At 39.0% G+C, this 15,619-nt stretch overlaps 1 protein-coding gene and 1 non-coding gene across 6 annotated transcripts in view; both read left to right on the plus strand.

Moving 5' to 3' along the window:
• Window positions 1-15,619, plus strand: part of ASCC1 (activating signal cointegrator 1 complex subunit 1) — a 181,940-nt gene that overhangs the window by 124,273 nt on the left and 42,048 nt on the right. For all 5 annotated transcript variants that reach the window (XM_036828958.1, XM_036828957.1, XM_036828961.1 and 2 more), the window contains 2 exons: window positions 990-1,126; window positions 7,632-7,751. In XM_036828958.1, coding sequence (XP_036684853.1) covers window positions 990-1,126; window positions 7,632-7,751 — 257 coding nt within the window. The remainder of the gene's footprint in view (window positions 1-989; window positions 1,127-7,631; window positions 7,752-15,619) is intronic.
• On the plus strand, window positions 10,078-10,149 carry TRNAR-UCU. The gene has a single exon. It is a non-coding gene; the product is annotated as a tRNA-Arg (tRNA).

A 15,619-nucleotide genomic window follows, 5' to 3' on the forward strand; every position in this document is an offset into this window, starting at 1 on the left:
TTGGCTGCGTTGGGTCTTCGTTGATGGGTCTACGTTGCTGTGTGCAAGCTTTCTCTAGTTGTGGCGAGCGGGGGCTTCTCTTTGTTGTGGTGTGTGGGCTTCTCATTGTGGTAGCTTCTCTTGTTTCGGAGCTCGGGCTCTAGGCGTGTAGGCTTCAGTAGTTGCGGCATGTGGGCTCAGTAGTTGTGGCTCGCGGGCTCTAGAGCACAGGCTCAGTAGTTGTGGTGCATGGGCTTAGTTGCTCCGCAGCATGTGGGATCTTCCCAGACCAGGGCTCGAACCCGTGTCCCCTGCATTGGCAGGCAGATTCTTAACCACTGTGCCACCAGAGAAATCCCTTTTTCTTTTTTTAAATTGAGTTGTCTTTTAGTTGTTGAGCTTTGTAAGTGTTCTTTATATATTATAGATACTATATGACCCTTGTCAGATATATGGTTTGCAAATATTTTTCCCATTCTGTAGGTTGTCTTTTTCACTTGATTTTTTTTTTTAACTTTTTACTTTATATTGGAGTATAGTTGATTAACAGTGTTGTGATAGTGTCTTTTTCACTTTCTTGGTAGTCCTTTGATACACAAAAGTTTTAAAGTTTGAAGTCTAATTTATCTGATTTTTCTTTTGTTGCCATACTATTGGTGTCATATCTAAGAATCCATTGCCAAATCCAAGGTCATGGAGATTTTCCTCTCTTTTTCTTCTAAGAGTTTTATGATTTTATGGTTTTAGCTCTTATATCATTGATCCATTTTGACATAGGTTTTGTATATAGTATACGGTATGGGTTCAAATCATTCTCTTGCATGTAGATATTCAGTTGTCCCAAAATCATTTGTTGAAGAGACTCTTCTTTCCCCATTAAATTGTCCTGGCAGCCTGGTTGAAAATCAGTTGGTCATGGATGTGTGGGTTTATTTCTCTGCACTCAATTCTGTTCCTACCATGTACTTTTGTATGGGCTGAGTTTCTTGTTTTTCTCCCTTTGATAATAGGATCACGGGGTTGATAGCAGCATTTTCCAGAATCCTAAAAAGCTTCACCTAACTATTGGGATGTTGGTGCTTTTGAGTGAGCAAGAGATCCAGCAGACATGTGAGATGCTACAGCAGTGTAAAGAGGAATTCATTGAGTGAGTAATCCACAGGAGTGGGGAAGGGTGGTCACCCTGTACTGGCTTCTTTCTGGTATCACAGACTTGTTTTTGGACTAGGGAGCTGGGTGACATGGGAACAAAATTTGTTGACTCACCCATTTGTAACACTTAACATTGGATTATTGTCTAAAAGGTTTAAAATGGATTTAAAGCATATATTTACAGATTTGTGTGGAAAGGCTCTACCTTAAATTTTACCAGTTCAGTTGGCAAATTTTGTTCTTTAACAAGGACATCCCATTCTTTTCTCAAAAAGGAAATTCTCTTCATTATCTATAGAAGAGTGTAGGCTACCATATTAGTTTTCTGTGCTGCTGTAACACATTACTACAACCTTGGTGGCTTAAAACAACACAAATTTATAATCTTACAGTTCTGTGGGGCAGAAATCTGATAGCGGTTTCACTGGGCTAAAATCAAGTTACTGGCAGGGATGTGTTCCTTTCTGGAGGCTCTAGGGAAGAATCTATTTCCTTGTCTTTAAAGTCCTGATTTAGAGGCCACCCACAGTACTTGGCTAGTAGCCTCCTTCCTCCATCTTCAAAACTAGCAATGTTGCATCTGTTTGACCCTCAGTCTGTTACATCTCTCTCTCTGGCCACAGCAGGGACAGGTTCTCTGCTTTTAAGGATGTGTGTGATTTAATTGAGCCCACCCAGATAATCCAGAGTAATCTCCCCACCTTAAACTCTTTAGCCTTAATCACATCTGCAAAACCCTCTTTGCCATGTAAGGTAGTATATTTAAAAATTCCGAAGAGTAGAACATGGGCATCTTTGGAGGGCCGTTATTGTGCTTACCATAGTAACTCAGACATTATAACATGATTCCCTAGGAGAGTCTTCATTGTATTTCAGAAATGCAGTCTTTAATTTTCTTTTTTTTAATAAAGGTAATTTTGTTTGAGTCAGTAAGGATACCAAAAACTGTCCAAGCAGTCGGTTTTGGCTCAGGGAAAACATTGCTGTTCTGACGGCAGAGTTGTTATTCTTTTTACTGTAAGATTTTAATTTGCATATACATCTGACCTAACAGCTCTGTTTCAAAGGATCATCTCTTCTGGGCCCCCCTTCCTTTGCTCCTTTTACTTCAGATTGAAGCAAAACAAGAGGAACTTGAAAATTAACTCACTTGAATAGTTTTATTTTTATTCAATTGTAAAATACAGGTCCTATGCTATTCTGACATGGCCTTGTAGAAGTGGGTTACCTGGTTCATTGGGTAAAACAAGGTAAAAGGATTTAAATTTTTTCTCGAGCTATGTTGTATATGAAACTATAATACAAAGACTTATTTGTGGGCCAGTTCTTTTTTTTCCATTAATTGTTTTGAAGACAAAATATTTTTCTTGAGCAAAATCGTAAGCTGATCGTGTTTGCAGCTGCCTAATCTTTCTGAATTTCAAACAGCAAAGAATACTTCTTTGTCTTGTTCTTTGCATAGTGATGGGCAACTGTTTTCTATCTTACCTAAAATTCAAAATAATTTGGTGTTTGTAATTAGATATTTACAGTTTTCCTTGCATAAAATAAAATTTTATGCTTTACCTTACAAAGCAGAGCAATTTTACCTTGTTTAAAAATCACTTCTGGTACTTTAACTTCCCAGATTACTTTTTGCTAAACAAAACTGAAAGCAGCTGCATTTTTTGGCTGCCATTAGGATAATCCTGCTAACAAAAAAATTAAAGGCGGATAAAATAATTGTTTAGAGAAGTATTTGGTTTTTTACCTTATGAAAATCAGGTCACAGGATTTTAATCACTGAAGACTTATCCTGAGCTATGTGAGGATTTAGTTGAGTTCCTCCCTTTTATGTCTCTTGGTGTCTTTTGTGACTAAATGCCAAATCTGAACCCTTTAAGCGTGTCAGAGTTGGTGTGCATAGGGAATGAAGAGCAGCCTTAATAGTTCCTAAGAATTTTTGACATGACAGGATGAAAACAGTAATTGTAGTTTTTCAAATTCAGCAAAGCTTTTGAAATAGGACACGTTACCCTGCCAAAAATCTGCAATGCAGGCAAAAATTTTTTAAAGTTGCTCTTTTCAAAAAGCTGGAAAGGTTTGAAACCAGCAAGTAAAGCAGGCCTCTCCAGCCTTCTTCTCTCACCTTCCCTCTGTTATACACACTTGTTTTAAAAGTATATAGTGCAAAATTAATCTACCTGATTGGCTAGGGGGGTGAGAATCAGAATTGGTTGTTTGTATTGTCCAGAAGCACCTTGTTTTCCTAAAAGGAAGAAAAGCCTCCTAAAAAAAAAAAAAGAAGGATACTTATAATAAAGCCCTGGTGTAAAATGTATCACCTAACCTCTTTGTCTTCCTTATTCTTCATCTTCCATCTCAGTCTTTGTACTTGGTATGCTTAGAAAAAAATGTCAATAAATAATTGCATTTCTAACCTGAACCTTTTATGATGTAAAGATTGCAAATTAAAATATAAAGGTGGAAAACATTGGAAATGAATAGTCTACTATATAACATGCTGTAGCTTAATTTAATGGCTTTTTAAATTGAGGTATTAAATGTGGCTATATTGGTGTTTAATTAAAATTGTGGTGATACACAGATATTTTAAAGAAATGGGTGGTTGAATATTCGTTTTAAATTTGGGGGTGGTATTTGAGTTTAAGGGATGTCACCTGACCAGAAATAGAACTTTGATTTCGTTTCTTAGGCTAAAGGCTCATGTAGCTGTGTAGATTTCAAATGAATTATTCATGATGTTCAGTACGTGCTGAAGCACTAAATGTGTCCCTTGTGACTCTTCTTTGTGATATGTCGAACACAAACAGTGCCATGTCTCTGAGTATATAGTCTGACAAAGGTGCAGCTCTTCTTTAGCTCCCGTAACACTCTACTCATACCTAAGTGTTCCCAGTAGGCCTGCAGTAAAACCAAATAAGAAGTTAAAAAGGAACAAGAATGAGGAGAGAAGAAGAGGAAAAATACCCATGGACAAATGTCCCTAATTATTGCCTCAGATGTCTCTCCATTGAAGAGTGTGCTCAGTGGTATCCCAGGTGGCATAGTTTGGTCACCAAGACAAAGAGCATTTATCAGGCAAACCATTGGATTCTCTCCTGCTCTTTAATTCTCCCTCTTGATGAATCCTAGGGATAGGTTGGAAGAGTTTGTTTCTACTTGTAAGGCAGACTTTGAATCTGTTTCATTGTTTTGTTTTTGGTGCTGCATCTAATTCCAGTGGTTTGAGGTAGTTTAGAGTGAGGACATATATACAAAAGAAATGTTAAAGTCAGACAGATTAGAAACCATGAAGATGGAATGGGAAGAAAATTCTGTCTAAAAACCGAGGTGAGATAATAATTGTACTAGAAGTTTAACATTTAGTGGTGTTTTCAAGCATCAGTATACTTGAACTATGGAAATTCCTGACAGTCCAGTGGTTAGGACTCGGCGTTTTCACTGCCGGGGCTCTAGGTTTGATCCCTGGTGGGGGAACTAAGATCCTGCAAGCTGGGCAGTGTGGCCCAAAACACACAGACACACACACAGACACACACACACACACAGACACACACACACACACACACACACAGACACACACACACACACACACACACACACACACACACACAGGAACTAAATTCCAGAAAGGAAAACACCAATTATTATAGTTCTTATCTGATAAAAAGGAACATAATTTTTGAGCCATGTCTTCAACAGGAGTTTGGCAGAAGATATAAAAACATTGTTCACGTTGCTCTTTCTTGTATTGACCCCTGGAAATTGAGGGTGTAACATTAAATATAACCCAGTAAAAACATTTTAGTGGGAAACTAAACCAGTGGTATGGTGTTTTCTGGTGATCTAACTATGCAAGGTTAGAGCTGAAAAATCATAGAGGAATGTACATTTAGTATTAATTTTTTTTTTCCCAAAAGTTTTGTTGACTGCCCTTTGATAGGATTTAATGGCAGTCTTTCATATTGAATTCTTTGGCTATAACTAGAAATGGAGATACACTGTATTGGCTGGCTATCTATCTATCTATTTATTTATTTATTTCTGCATTGGGTCTTCGTTGCTGTGCGCGGGCTTTCTTTAGTTACGGCAAGCGGGGGTGTTTTTGGTTGCAGTGCGCAGGCTTCTCATTGCGGTGGCCTCTCTTGTTGCAGAGCACAGGCTCTAGGCGCACGGGCTTCAGTAGTTGTGGCACATGGGCTGAGTAGTTGTGGCACATGGGCTTAGTTGGTCCGCGGCATGTGGGATCTTCCCGGACCAGGGCTCGAACCTGTGTCGCCTGCATTGGCAGGCGGATTCTTAACCACTGCACCACCAGGGAAGTTTGTATTGTTGATTGAAGCTAAAGACTTCAATCAGATAATAATTCAGAGCTTGATTTGTGTTTTGGAATATCCCACTTATTGGAGGTGGTTATAGGGATACTTATGATCGAGGTCATAATTTTTCTCATTCAAGTACCTGTCTAAAATAGTTGAGTTATTTAGTTTCTTAAAAAATTCTGGTCTTGTGCAATAATAATGGCCTTGGTGTTTTAAGGGAATCTTTACCATTAGGATTCCTAGGCTATAAAAGGATCTCCCTGGGCCTCAATTAAATATCAAGAAAACTTTTTTGTTTTGCCTTATTTGGAATTATTTTTTGATTAATCCTAACAGTCTCTTGTCTTTGAGCCAGTACCACATTTTATTCAATGACAATATAGGCGTGTGTCCACGTTCTCAAAATTGTTCAGGACATCTTCTCCCTTTATAGTGGTACATCCAATCAATGTTTATCAGAGATTTATGGAGTACCCATTTTATATAAGGCACTGTCCCAGGTGCTGGGGATATAGGAGTAGAAAAGATGGATAGGGTCCCTGGCCTTATGGGGCTTGGAGAAGGCTGTTTGGTGAGCTGATTTTTAGCTGGGTTTCAGGTTGGCACAGCAAGGCCTTTACTAGTTGAAGCATAAGTCTGTTTAAGGGGCCTGGGAAGAAAGCAGGATGGTGGGTCTTACTTAACATAAAAGAAATACATGTTAGCTTTAGAAAAGCCAAAATTTGCAGATAAACAGGAATTCCCTGGCTGTCCAATCATTAGGACTCCATGCTTTCACTGCCAAGGGCACGGTTTCGGTCCCTTGTTGGGGAACTAAGATCCCGCAAGGCGAGCAGTGCGTCCAAAAAAAAAAAAAATTGCAGATAAACAAGATGTAACTTGTAATATTACCTGAAGATAATTACTATTAACACTTTGGGGCATGTACTCCCACGCTTTTTTGTTTGCATATATGTATTTTTTTTCTTTGAGGTATAATTTACTTACAGTAAAATGCACAGATGTTAAGTGTAGTTGATGAATTTTAATAAATGTGTACACCCATGTAACTTCACCCAAATCAAAATGTAGAACATTGCCATCACCCTAGGAAGTTCCTTCATGCTCTTTTCCAGTAAATTCACTTCTCCTAAAAGTAACTGCTGTTCTGATTTCTGTTACCACAGATTAAATGTGCTTGTTCTCTAATGTCATATAAATAGAATCATTCAGTATATATACTTTTGCGTTTGGCTTCTTTTGCATATATGTGCAGTATATACACTTTCTGTGTTTGGCTTCTTTTGCATATATTTTTTATTTTAACTTTTTAACGAATAATACTTTACATGGTTCAAAAATTTTAAAGTACAAAGGATATGCAGTGAAGAGTTTCCTTCCTACTGTTATCCCACTAAGCACCCTGATCTCCTCTCTAAAGGCAACAGATTTTAGCAGTTTCTTTGTACTATATCCTTTCAGAGATTTTATGTATGTACAAGCATATAAATATGTATATATATTAAATTTTTTATCCCCATCTTTTGCACGAATAATGGAATTGATTAAATATTTCATCAGGAGTTGCAAAATGGTGATATTCTAATTCCGTCATTACCTCTACATTTATCAGTTGGAATTCTTCTGAAAGAACTTTCCTTTATTGGCTGTGGTTGGATATGTACCTGAATTTATAATTATTTCCTTGGGTTTGGCTCCTAGAAATAGAATTGCTTGGGCAAAGTTTTTCTATTCTTGAAGGCTTTTTATAAATATTGCCATATTGCTCTTAAAGATGTGATACCAGTTTACACCTTCACTGTTGTTATATGAGTGAAGTACTGTCTGCAATTTGTAGAAATAATAAGGTAAAACCGGAGAGATGGGCAACACAGTAAATGTCTTCGTCGATCAGAACTGTCATCACTAGGCCTTTTCTGAGACATTTCTTAGACATGCTAATAAACTGGTATTGGGATAGATATAGTGTGACTTTGGAAATACTTGTGGTTCTAGTTTGTGTTCATTAAACATGTATCAGTTTTGAAATTAGAAGGGACGGTTAAATCATGTTAGTTAAAACCACAACAACTTCATTTTTGTAATATTTGACTATGTATATTAACCATATTTCAAAATGTAATAGCCCTCTTAACTTAAACAGTTATAAAAAATCTAATGTTTTTTCCTTTGCAGTGACATTTCCGGGGGCAAACCCCTGGAAGTAGAGGTGGCAGGGATAGAATACATGAATGATGATCCTGGCATGGTGGATGTTCTTTACGCCAAAGTCCGTATGAAAGATGGCTCCAACAGGTATGCTTCTGGAATACTTCTTTGTTTTAATTGAGAGGTGCCTAGAAGAATCCCTGGGAGTTCAGGTAGTTTTGATTCCTTTTCTTTGAGGTCTTATTATTGTAAGGAGTGTGTAAATTCTTTCTTTTTCTGAAATAGTAAGTTAATATCTTGCAAGAGGAATTTGTTGTAGGAAAAAGTATCAGACTTTTAGTTTGATAATTATTGAATTACTTGGATGGTAGATATTGATAGTAGCGATCTAGTTTTTATGGAACTCAGTGCTTCCTTCATGTTTTCCAGGATAATAGGAGGCAGGAAGGATGGCATATTAGGATGGTAGTTTCAAAAGTGACATAATGCAGATCTAGTGAATACCAAGGCAAAATAGGGATGATAACTATACAAACGTCATAGGATTATTAGGGTTAAATTAATATACATAAAATGCTTAGATCAGTGCTTGGCACATACTAACATCATCAGAACATACATTAAAAATGTTTGCTATTTTTAATTTTTTTTATTACCACACCTCGATCCCTACTGGGAATTCTCAGTCTGCAACGCAGGCTATTTCTGAGGCTAGCCTAGGCATCCAGAGCCCTTTACAATATTAGTACCATTTATTAGTCTGTGCAAGGCCTTTGGTGAGCAGAGGAGCCCAACTTGAACTGGAAGTTTGTTTTTGTGTGGTCTTTTTCTTTAGGGCAGGGTAGAAAAGGACTCACACTGAACAAAAAAACCCTCTAGGGAAAAATCTGTGTCTCTAGGCAGGCCCCCAAATTGATTTGCTTTCCTAGAGGATCTCTTGGAAGGTTTCTCTTATCTCAATTTGAATTGATGATCTCAGTTATCTTCTATCTCAATTCCAATGGAAGTGAATTTTGAGTGTAAGGGAGGAAAGAAATGGTATAGAATCAGTTTTTGTGTGTGTGATGTATGTCAATTACATCTCAATAAAACTGGAGAAAAAAAGTGTCTTAATATCATTACTGGGAATTCCCTGGTGGTCCAGTGGTTAGGACTCCACGCTTTCACTGCCATGGGCCCATGTTCAATCCCTGGTCGAGGAACTAAGATCCTGCAAGCCATTTGGTGCAGCCTAAAAAAACAGACAACAAAAAAACAAGTTTTTGTAAGTCCCCTCCCCAAATCGCAGTGTCTAAGGGACTTGTACACCTCTTATTTAATTCAATATTAAAACTATTTGAACGCCTCCTTTGTGCAAGGTATTTTGAAAGACCATGTAAATTGATACAGAAATGAGTAAGACATGGCCCTATTTTTAAGGCACATTCAGTCATTTGTGTTTCTTTATGTGAAGAGACACTGCTCAATGCAGAGGCATGGAGGAGAGGCCATGTTATAATAAAAACACAGTCAACTTTCTTTGTATGATTTCATATATTTTAGATGAAAGATTCCCTTAAAATGCTTGACCGTGAAGTGCCTGACCTTTAAAAGAATGGAACCACTTAGATCAAATTTTTCCTCTGGAAACAGAGCTGGGACAGTGTAGCTACACTTACTGATAGATCCTTGGATTTTGTAAAACCTGACTGTGTAGGGAATTTGCATTCAAATTACTTAGTAGTCAGCTGTTGCTAAGACTTAAGCATTGAACACAGTGGCTATTCTGTTCTGTTTCTTACTGTCACAGGCCTCCACCCTTGCCCCTTTAGAAGAATAGCTTCCTCACATTATACTGAGAACATGAAGCCAAGTCAGCTTCCTTCCTTTTTCCCTCACAGTCCACCTGTTTTCATCACACCCACCCCACTCAATTTCACTCTCTTTCTGAAGAATTGCATAAGTTTTCTCTGATGAGGCTAATCCCTTTACTTATTCTGGGACCCCATTCCTTCTTATCTCCTCAAAGACCTGACACCATCAATTATTCCACCCTGCAGGGCATTTCCAGTGCCCTTTTCCCTCAGGCACTTTTCAGATGCCCAGGATGTGAGATGCAGTAGACCCTAGGGCTTCTATCTTATGGAGGAGGCAGATGTTGGTAACTAGAATACACTAGGTTGAGGGCTGTGATTGAGATTCTAGTGGTACATAAATGAGCAGCAAAACTCTGCCCATGTGTGGGCAAATTTTGTAAAGGAGGGCTTCAGAAAGGAGGTTTCTTTACTGAATAAGGAGTTTGCAGGCTGAGGGAGTAGCATGTTAGGAAGAGGGAATAAATACTAAGTACAGATCTAGAGGCAGTGTTATATGCCATGTAAAAGGAATGTTGATTTTCATTGGTCATTTGTTTATTCAACAAAACTTTATTAAATGCCCACTGTGTGCCAGACACTGTGCTAGCTGTGAATATAGAATGGTCAGTAAAGGGACTTCCCTGGTGGTCCAGTGGTTAAGACTCTGCGCTTCTACTGCAGGGGCTCAGGTTCGATCCCTGGTTGGGGAACTAAGATCCCACATACCTCTCTGCATGGCCAAAGGAAAAAAAGCAAGAATGGTCAGTAAAGCCAGACACAGTTATTACCCCCATGTAATTTACAGACTAATGGAGAAAACAGATGTTAACAACACGTATATATATCATTGCAAAGTGTGATAAAGGTGAAGCAGGGGGAAAATGGTGCTCTTTTAAAGACAGAAAATATGGCAGTTTAGACTGTGGGAGGGCAGGGTAAGGAAAGCCTCTTTGAGGAATTGATAACTGAATTGAGGTCTGGAGGAGTGGGATTTTTCAGGCAAAGGGGTGGTGGGAAATTCTAGGCAAAAGAAAATGCAGAGCAAAAGCCATGTGGCAGGAAAAAGCCTAGCAAATTCCACGTATGGATGAGACCTAATGAAGGAGAGGTAGGGTCACATGAGATGTCCATGTGAAGAGATTAGAGGGGCTTGGACTGAGGCAGTAGCAAAGACAAGAGAAAAAAGAATAAATACAAGCAGAATAAATAAAGAGAAATCCGTATCAGGATAAATCAGGATGGAAGTGCAGAACACTGAAGACAAAGAATATAAAAGAAGTCACCTACAAAGGATTGACAGTTATCCGGACAGTGGACCTTGTCAATATCAACAACAGAAGCCAAAGACAGCGGACTGTTTTCTAGAGAAAATAACTGTCAAGCTGGAATTGTTTACCCAGAAAAAAAAAAAATCTTTAAAGAACAAAAGTGAAATAAAAACTTTTTGTGTCCGGATGCTGTCTTTCCTTCTTGTTATCCTTCTTTTTCTCAAATAGACTCTAAGATTCTTGGAGGCAGGGGGTTTGTCTTATTCACTATAGAGTATTATGTGATAAAAACAGATTACAGAACAATTTGTAAATATACATTACTTTTTTCCCCTCAAAAGTGGGAAGAGAGAGTAAGAGAGAAATAAACCAGTTAGTCTGAATATATAAGCATCTTATCAGTGGTTATTTTTGGATAATAAGTAATTTTTTTCTTTTAGCTTATCTGTAAGATTTTTTAAAAATATAAACAATGTTCATAAAGCAGGCAAGTGTTACAGTTGTTCAGGGACACTTGGTATACTTTGTCATACCAAGGTCAGTAGTAATCAGTACGTGCATGTAAGTGGTAGAATTATGGTTTGACCTAGCTGTGTTTGACTGTAAAGCCTATGCTCATAGTGGGGCAAAAAAAGGAGATTAAGAATAATTGGAGACAGACCACTCTTTTGAGAAGTTGGGTGAAAGGAAGATGAGAGAGATGTAGTTAGATTCTACAACGTGCAGCTCAGCATCCCTGTAGCATCTTCCAGTTTGCCATCTTCCTTTCATAGCTGAGCTTCTTCTTTTTATATTGTTTTCTCTCATAAAATTAAAGCCTTCCAGATGGGTAAAGTGAAACTTAAATGGCTCCCTTTCCCCTGCTCGGACTCCCCCTGTGTTCCTCCCCAATAGGTTGTAAGCAGAGCAGACACTGCGGAGAGTCGCTGTCCATGCATACTGTTTTACACAAACTGGATCACATTATTCATGTTGTTCTATAGCTTGTTCTTTTCATAAAACATAACCTAGACATTACTTTTATGTCAGTGTCTATAGATCCTATGATCTACATCAGCCTTTCTAAGCCATAGCTTATATACAGTAGGACTTCCCCTTGCTTAAAAATCTCCCATCATTTCACATCATCCTTTGAATTAGTTCATATTCCTCAGTCTAGCAGTCAGTATCTTCCAGGATGAAACCAACTTAATATTTTAACTTGATCTTCCACTTATCTTGGACTTGCCCCAAGCCCTAGCCAGCTTCACTGCTTGTTGATGATCCTTTGTGTCTTTGTTAATGTTGTTTCTTGTGACTAAAATTTCTTTCATGTTACTCCTCATCTCTTTTTGTCCAAATGCTGTCATTCCCTTCTTGCTATCTTTCCTTCTTTTTTCTCAAGTAGACTTTAAGATTCTTGGGGGCAGGGAGTGTCTCATTCAGCATTATATATCCAGTAGCTTTTATAATTCATGACTCATAGTCGATGTTCAGTGAATGTTTGTTTACTTAAGTCATTTATTTTTTCAGCTGATTTACAAAGATGAATTGAGTACAGTTAGCTTCCTGTCCTGAGCCCATCCTCCTGGTAACCTATTCTAGTCTCAACCCAGCTGTGACGTCTTCCACATTTAAATTACCAAAGCACCTTGTATTGCTTGTGTCATTACCAAAGTCCTCTTTATAGTTATTTTAATAGATTGTAAGCTCCTTAATGACAAGAGCTATGTTTGCTTAGTTTTTAATTCTTTTAGTGACTACCGTGGTGCCTGTATACAGTAAGAACTCAAGAAATGTTAATTGGATAGAGCTGAATTAAATTGGGGGAAAAAAAGCCCAAACGAAAGCCTGGAATTTGCACTTTCTAGGGAGTCAGTGATCATTCTGCAGTACAACTCCACATCCATAAAGATGGCTCTGGAATGCTTGAGCTTTGTAGCACTTATAGGCCTTTAAACTAAGAGCTCAGATTCAAGGCACTGATAATTGGCTTCTGTTTTCAAACACAAAGCACTATCTAAATGATAAAGCTGCGTAAGAGTAATTTATTATTTTTCTCATAGCAACCCTATATTATTTTTAATTCACTTATGAGGATGCAAAGGTATAGAGAAGCTTTGTGACTCATTCTTAGTCAACCAGGAAAGGATCAGTGAAGTAAGAATTGAAAGACTATAATGTTAGAAATGTACTGACATATTGTCAAATGTAGTATCCATGACAGCAGCCTGAAATTTAGTGATTGTTTATAAGCACCCTTAAGTTGTCTTAATAGAACTCCAAAGATTTGTCATTTATGAATTCATGCATACATACCTGCAACAGCTATTCATTGAGCACTGATGATATGTCAATTAGGTATTAACTTGGGTGCCAGGGTAAGGCAGTGAATAACATAAAGAGCTGGCTTCGTGGAAGTGCACAATAAATTGATAGCAGAGCAGAGCTGGCTGCCAGGAGACTTAGATTCCCGTCCCTCTGCCCTGACTGAGCAACTCAACCTGTCTGTGCTTCGTTTCCTCTTGTGTAAAGTGAGCAGGTTAGACTAGAACATTTTAAAGGACTTTAATCTCTTCAAAGTTCTGAGGCAGTAATCTTAATTTGCCAGAAAGACAAAGCTGGAAACTGGACTCTTTCATTTAGTCAATTTAATTTCCTTCTTCTAGTATTACATGCTCCCTGTTTCTCTACAGCTGAGCTCCCTGTCCACTTATTTTTCTTACTTTTATTTTTAATTAATTAATTAATTAATTTATTTATTTATTGCGTTGGGTCTTCATTGCTGTGCGCGGGCTTTCTCTAGTTGCGGCGAGCAGGGGCCACTCTTTGTTGTGGTGTGCGGGCTTCTCATTGCCATGGCTTCTCTTGTTGCGGAGCATGGGCTCTAGGTTCATGGGCTTCAGTAGTTGTGGCTCATGGGCTCTAGAGCGCAGGCTCAGTAGTTGTGGCTCACGGGCTTAGTTGCTCCGCAGCATGTGGGATCTTCCCGGACCAGGGCTCGAACCCGTGTCCCCTGCATTGGCAGGCGGATTCTTAACCACTGCTCCACCAGGGAAGTCCGCACTTCTTTTTCTTTAACAGGAGAGAGGGAACAGTGAGGCATCATTCTGTTGTGATTTGAAATTGAGGTGCATTTTGCAGTGCTTGGTTATGTTTAGACCTAAGTTATGTTGTAATATTTTAAAATATTTTAAACTTTATGAGATGGTGTTAGTTAATCAGAAACTTTAGACCCAATAATGTAGGTCTTGGCTTGGAGATCCACATGCACAATTAAGTAAGTTAAACTGCAAAATCAGAGTTACGTGCATTGTGAATGTATTTTATTTTCCCCTTAGGAATGTAGGAACAAAATCGTTTTCTTGAATCAGTCCTCTTTCTCCATCCTTACTAATGTCTTATTGGTTAGCCCTTCTCATTGCTGGTTTAAATACTTGAGAAAAATATTTTATATCATGGGAAAATATTCAGGGTATATTAAGTGAAATAAGCAGGTTATAGAAAAATGTTCTGTCTTTTTAAAATTGGTGTTTATCTATCTGTAGCAAAAGACTTAAAAATTATTTAACCGAAAATTAAGTGCTTATCTGTGGATGGTAAGGTTGTTTTCCTTTTTGTTGTTTTCTGCATTTTCCATTTTTTCTATAACAAACATGTATTATTTTTGTAATCAGAAAAAAATTAAGATAACTATGCAGGGAAGCACAGCATCTCTCTTAACTGGCTTTCAGGCCTTTAGTTTTCCCCTGCATATCTTGCTTCTTACAACCCCGTCTTGCTTTCCTAGGTCTACCAAATAAGACTACAGCCCTGCCTGGCACACAGGAGCCTTCACAGTCTGGCTTCAGCCTGCCTCCACTTCATCGCTGCCCTTCCCTCTCCACAGAATTTCTCATGACCCTGGAGTGCGGTGTAATCTCTGATAGTCACTCTTTCAGTTGTTCAGGACAAAATTTCTTTTAGAATCACCTTCAACTTTTTTTTTTTTTTTTTTTTTTTTTTAAATTATTTATTTATTATTTATTTATTATTTTTATTTTTGGCTGTGTTGGGTCCTCGTTTCTGTGCGAGGGCTCTCTCCAGTTGCGGCGAGCGGGGGCCACTCCTCATCGCAGTGCGCGGGCCTCTCACTATCGCGGCCTCTCTTGTTGCGGAGCACAGGCTCCAGACGCGCAGGCTCAGTAGTTGTGGCTCACGGGCCCAGTTGCTCCGCGGCATGTGGGATCCTCCCAGACCAGGGCTCGAACCCGTGTCCCCTGCATTGGCAGGCAGACTCTCAACCACTGCGCCACCAGGGAAGCCCTAGAATCACCTTCAACTCTTGACTGCAGTATATTATAAAAGCCACCGCCCTCCTCACCACCCCCACTGCTGCTACGCCCACCAGCTGGGGTGTTGCCACAGCCTCTCAGCTGCCTTCCTGCTTCCATTCTTGCCTCCACCACTGTGTGTCATCCACAGGGCAGCCAGAGGTTTCCTTTTAAAATGTCAGTTGGATCATGTCATTGTTCTGCTGAAAACCCTCCAGAAGCTCGCCACCTCACTCAGTAGAAGACAGAGTTATTACAGGGGCCTAAGAGCCTTATGTAAGCCCCTGTGACCTGGTGCTCCCTCCTCTCCCACCTCATCACCTCTCCCCACAGTTTCATTCCATACACTGGCTTCTTACTGTTCCTCCGCCATGCCACAAGTATGCTGCTTCAGATGACTGTATTTGCTGTTCCCTTTCTCTGGAATGCTGTTCCCTTAGGTCTCTGCTCAAGTGTCACTTTATCGGGGAAGCCTTACCTGATCACCATGTCTAAAATAGTACACTTACCCTCAATCCCTTTCTCCTCCCTCTCTTCCATTTTGTTTTCTTCATGGTGCTTAGCACCACCTGATGTCGTATATGTATATTTGTTTACTATCTGTCTCCTTCCACCAGAAT

Source organism: Balaenoptera musculus, chromosome 16 (genome assembly GCF_009873245.2).
Source record: "Balaenoptera musculus isolate JJ_BM4_2016_0621 chromosome 16, mBalMus1.pri.v3, whole genome shotgun sequence".
Classification (NCBI taxonomy): Eukaryota; Metazoa; Chordata; class Mammalia; order Artiodactyla; family Balaenopteridae; genus Balaenoptera; species Balaenoptera musculus.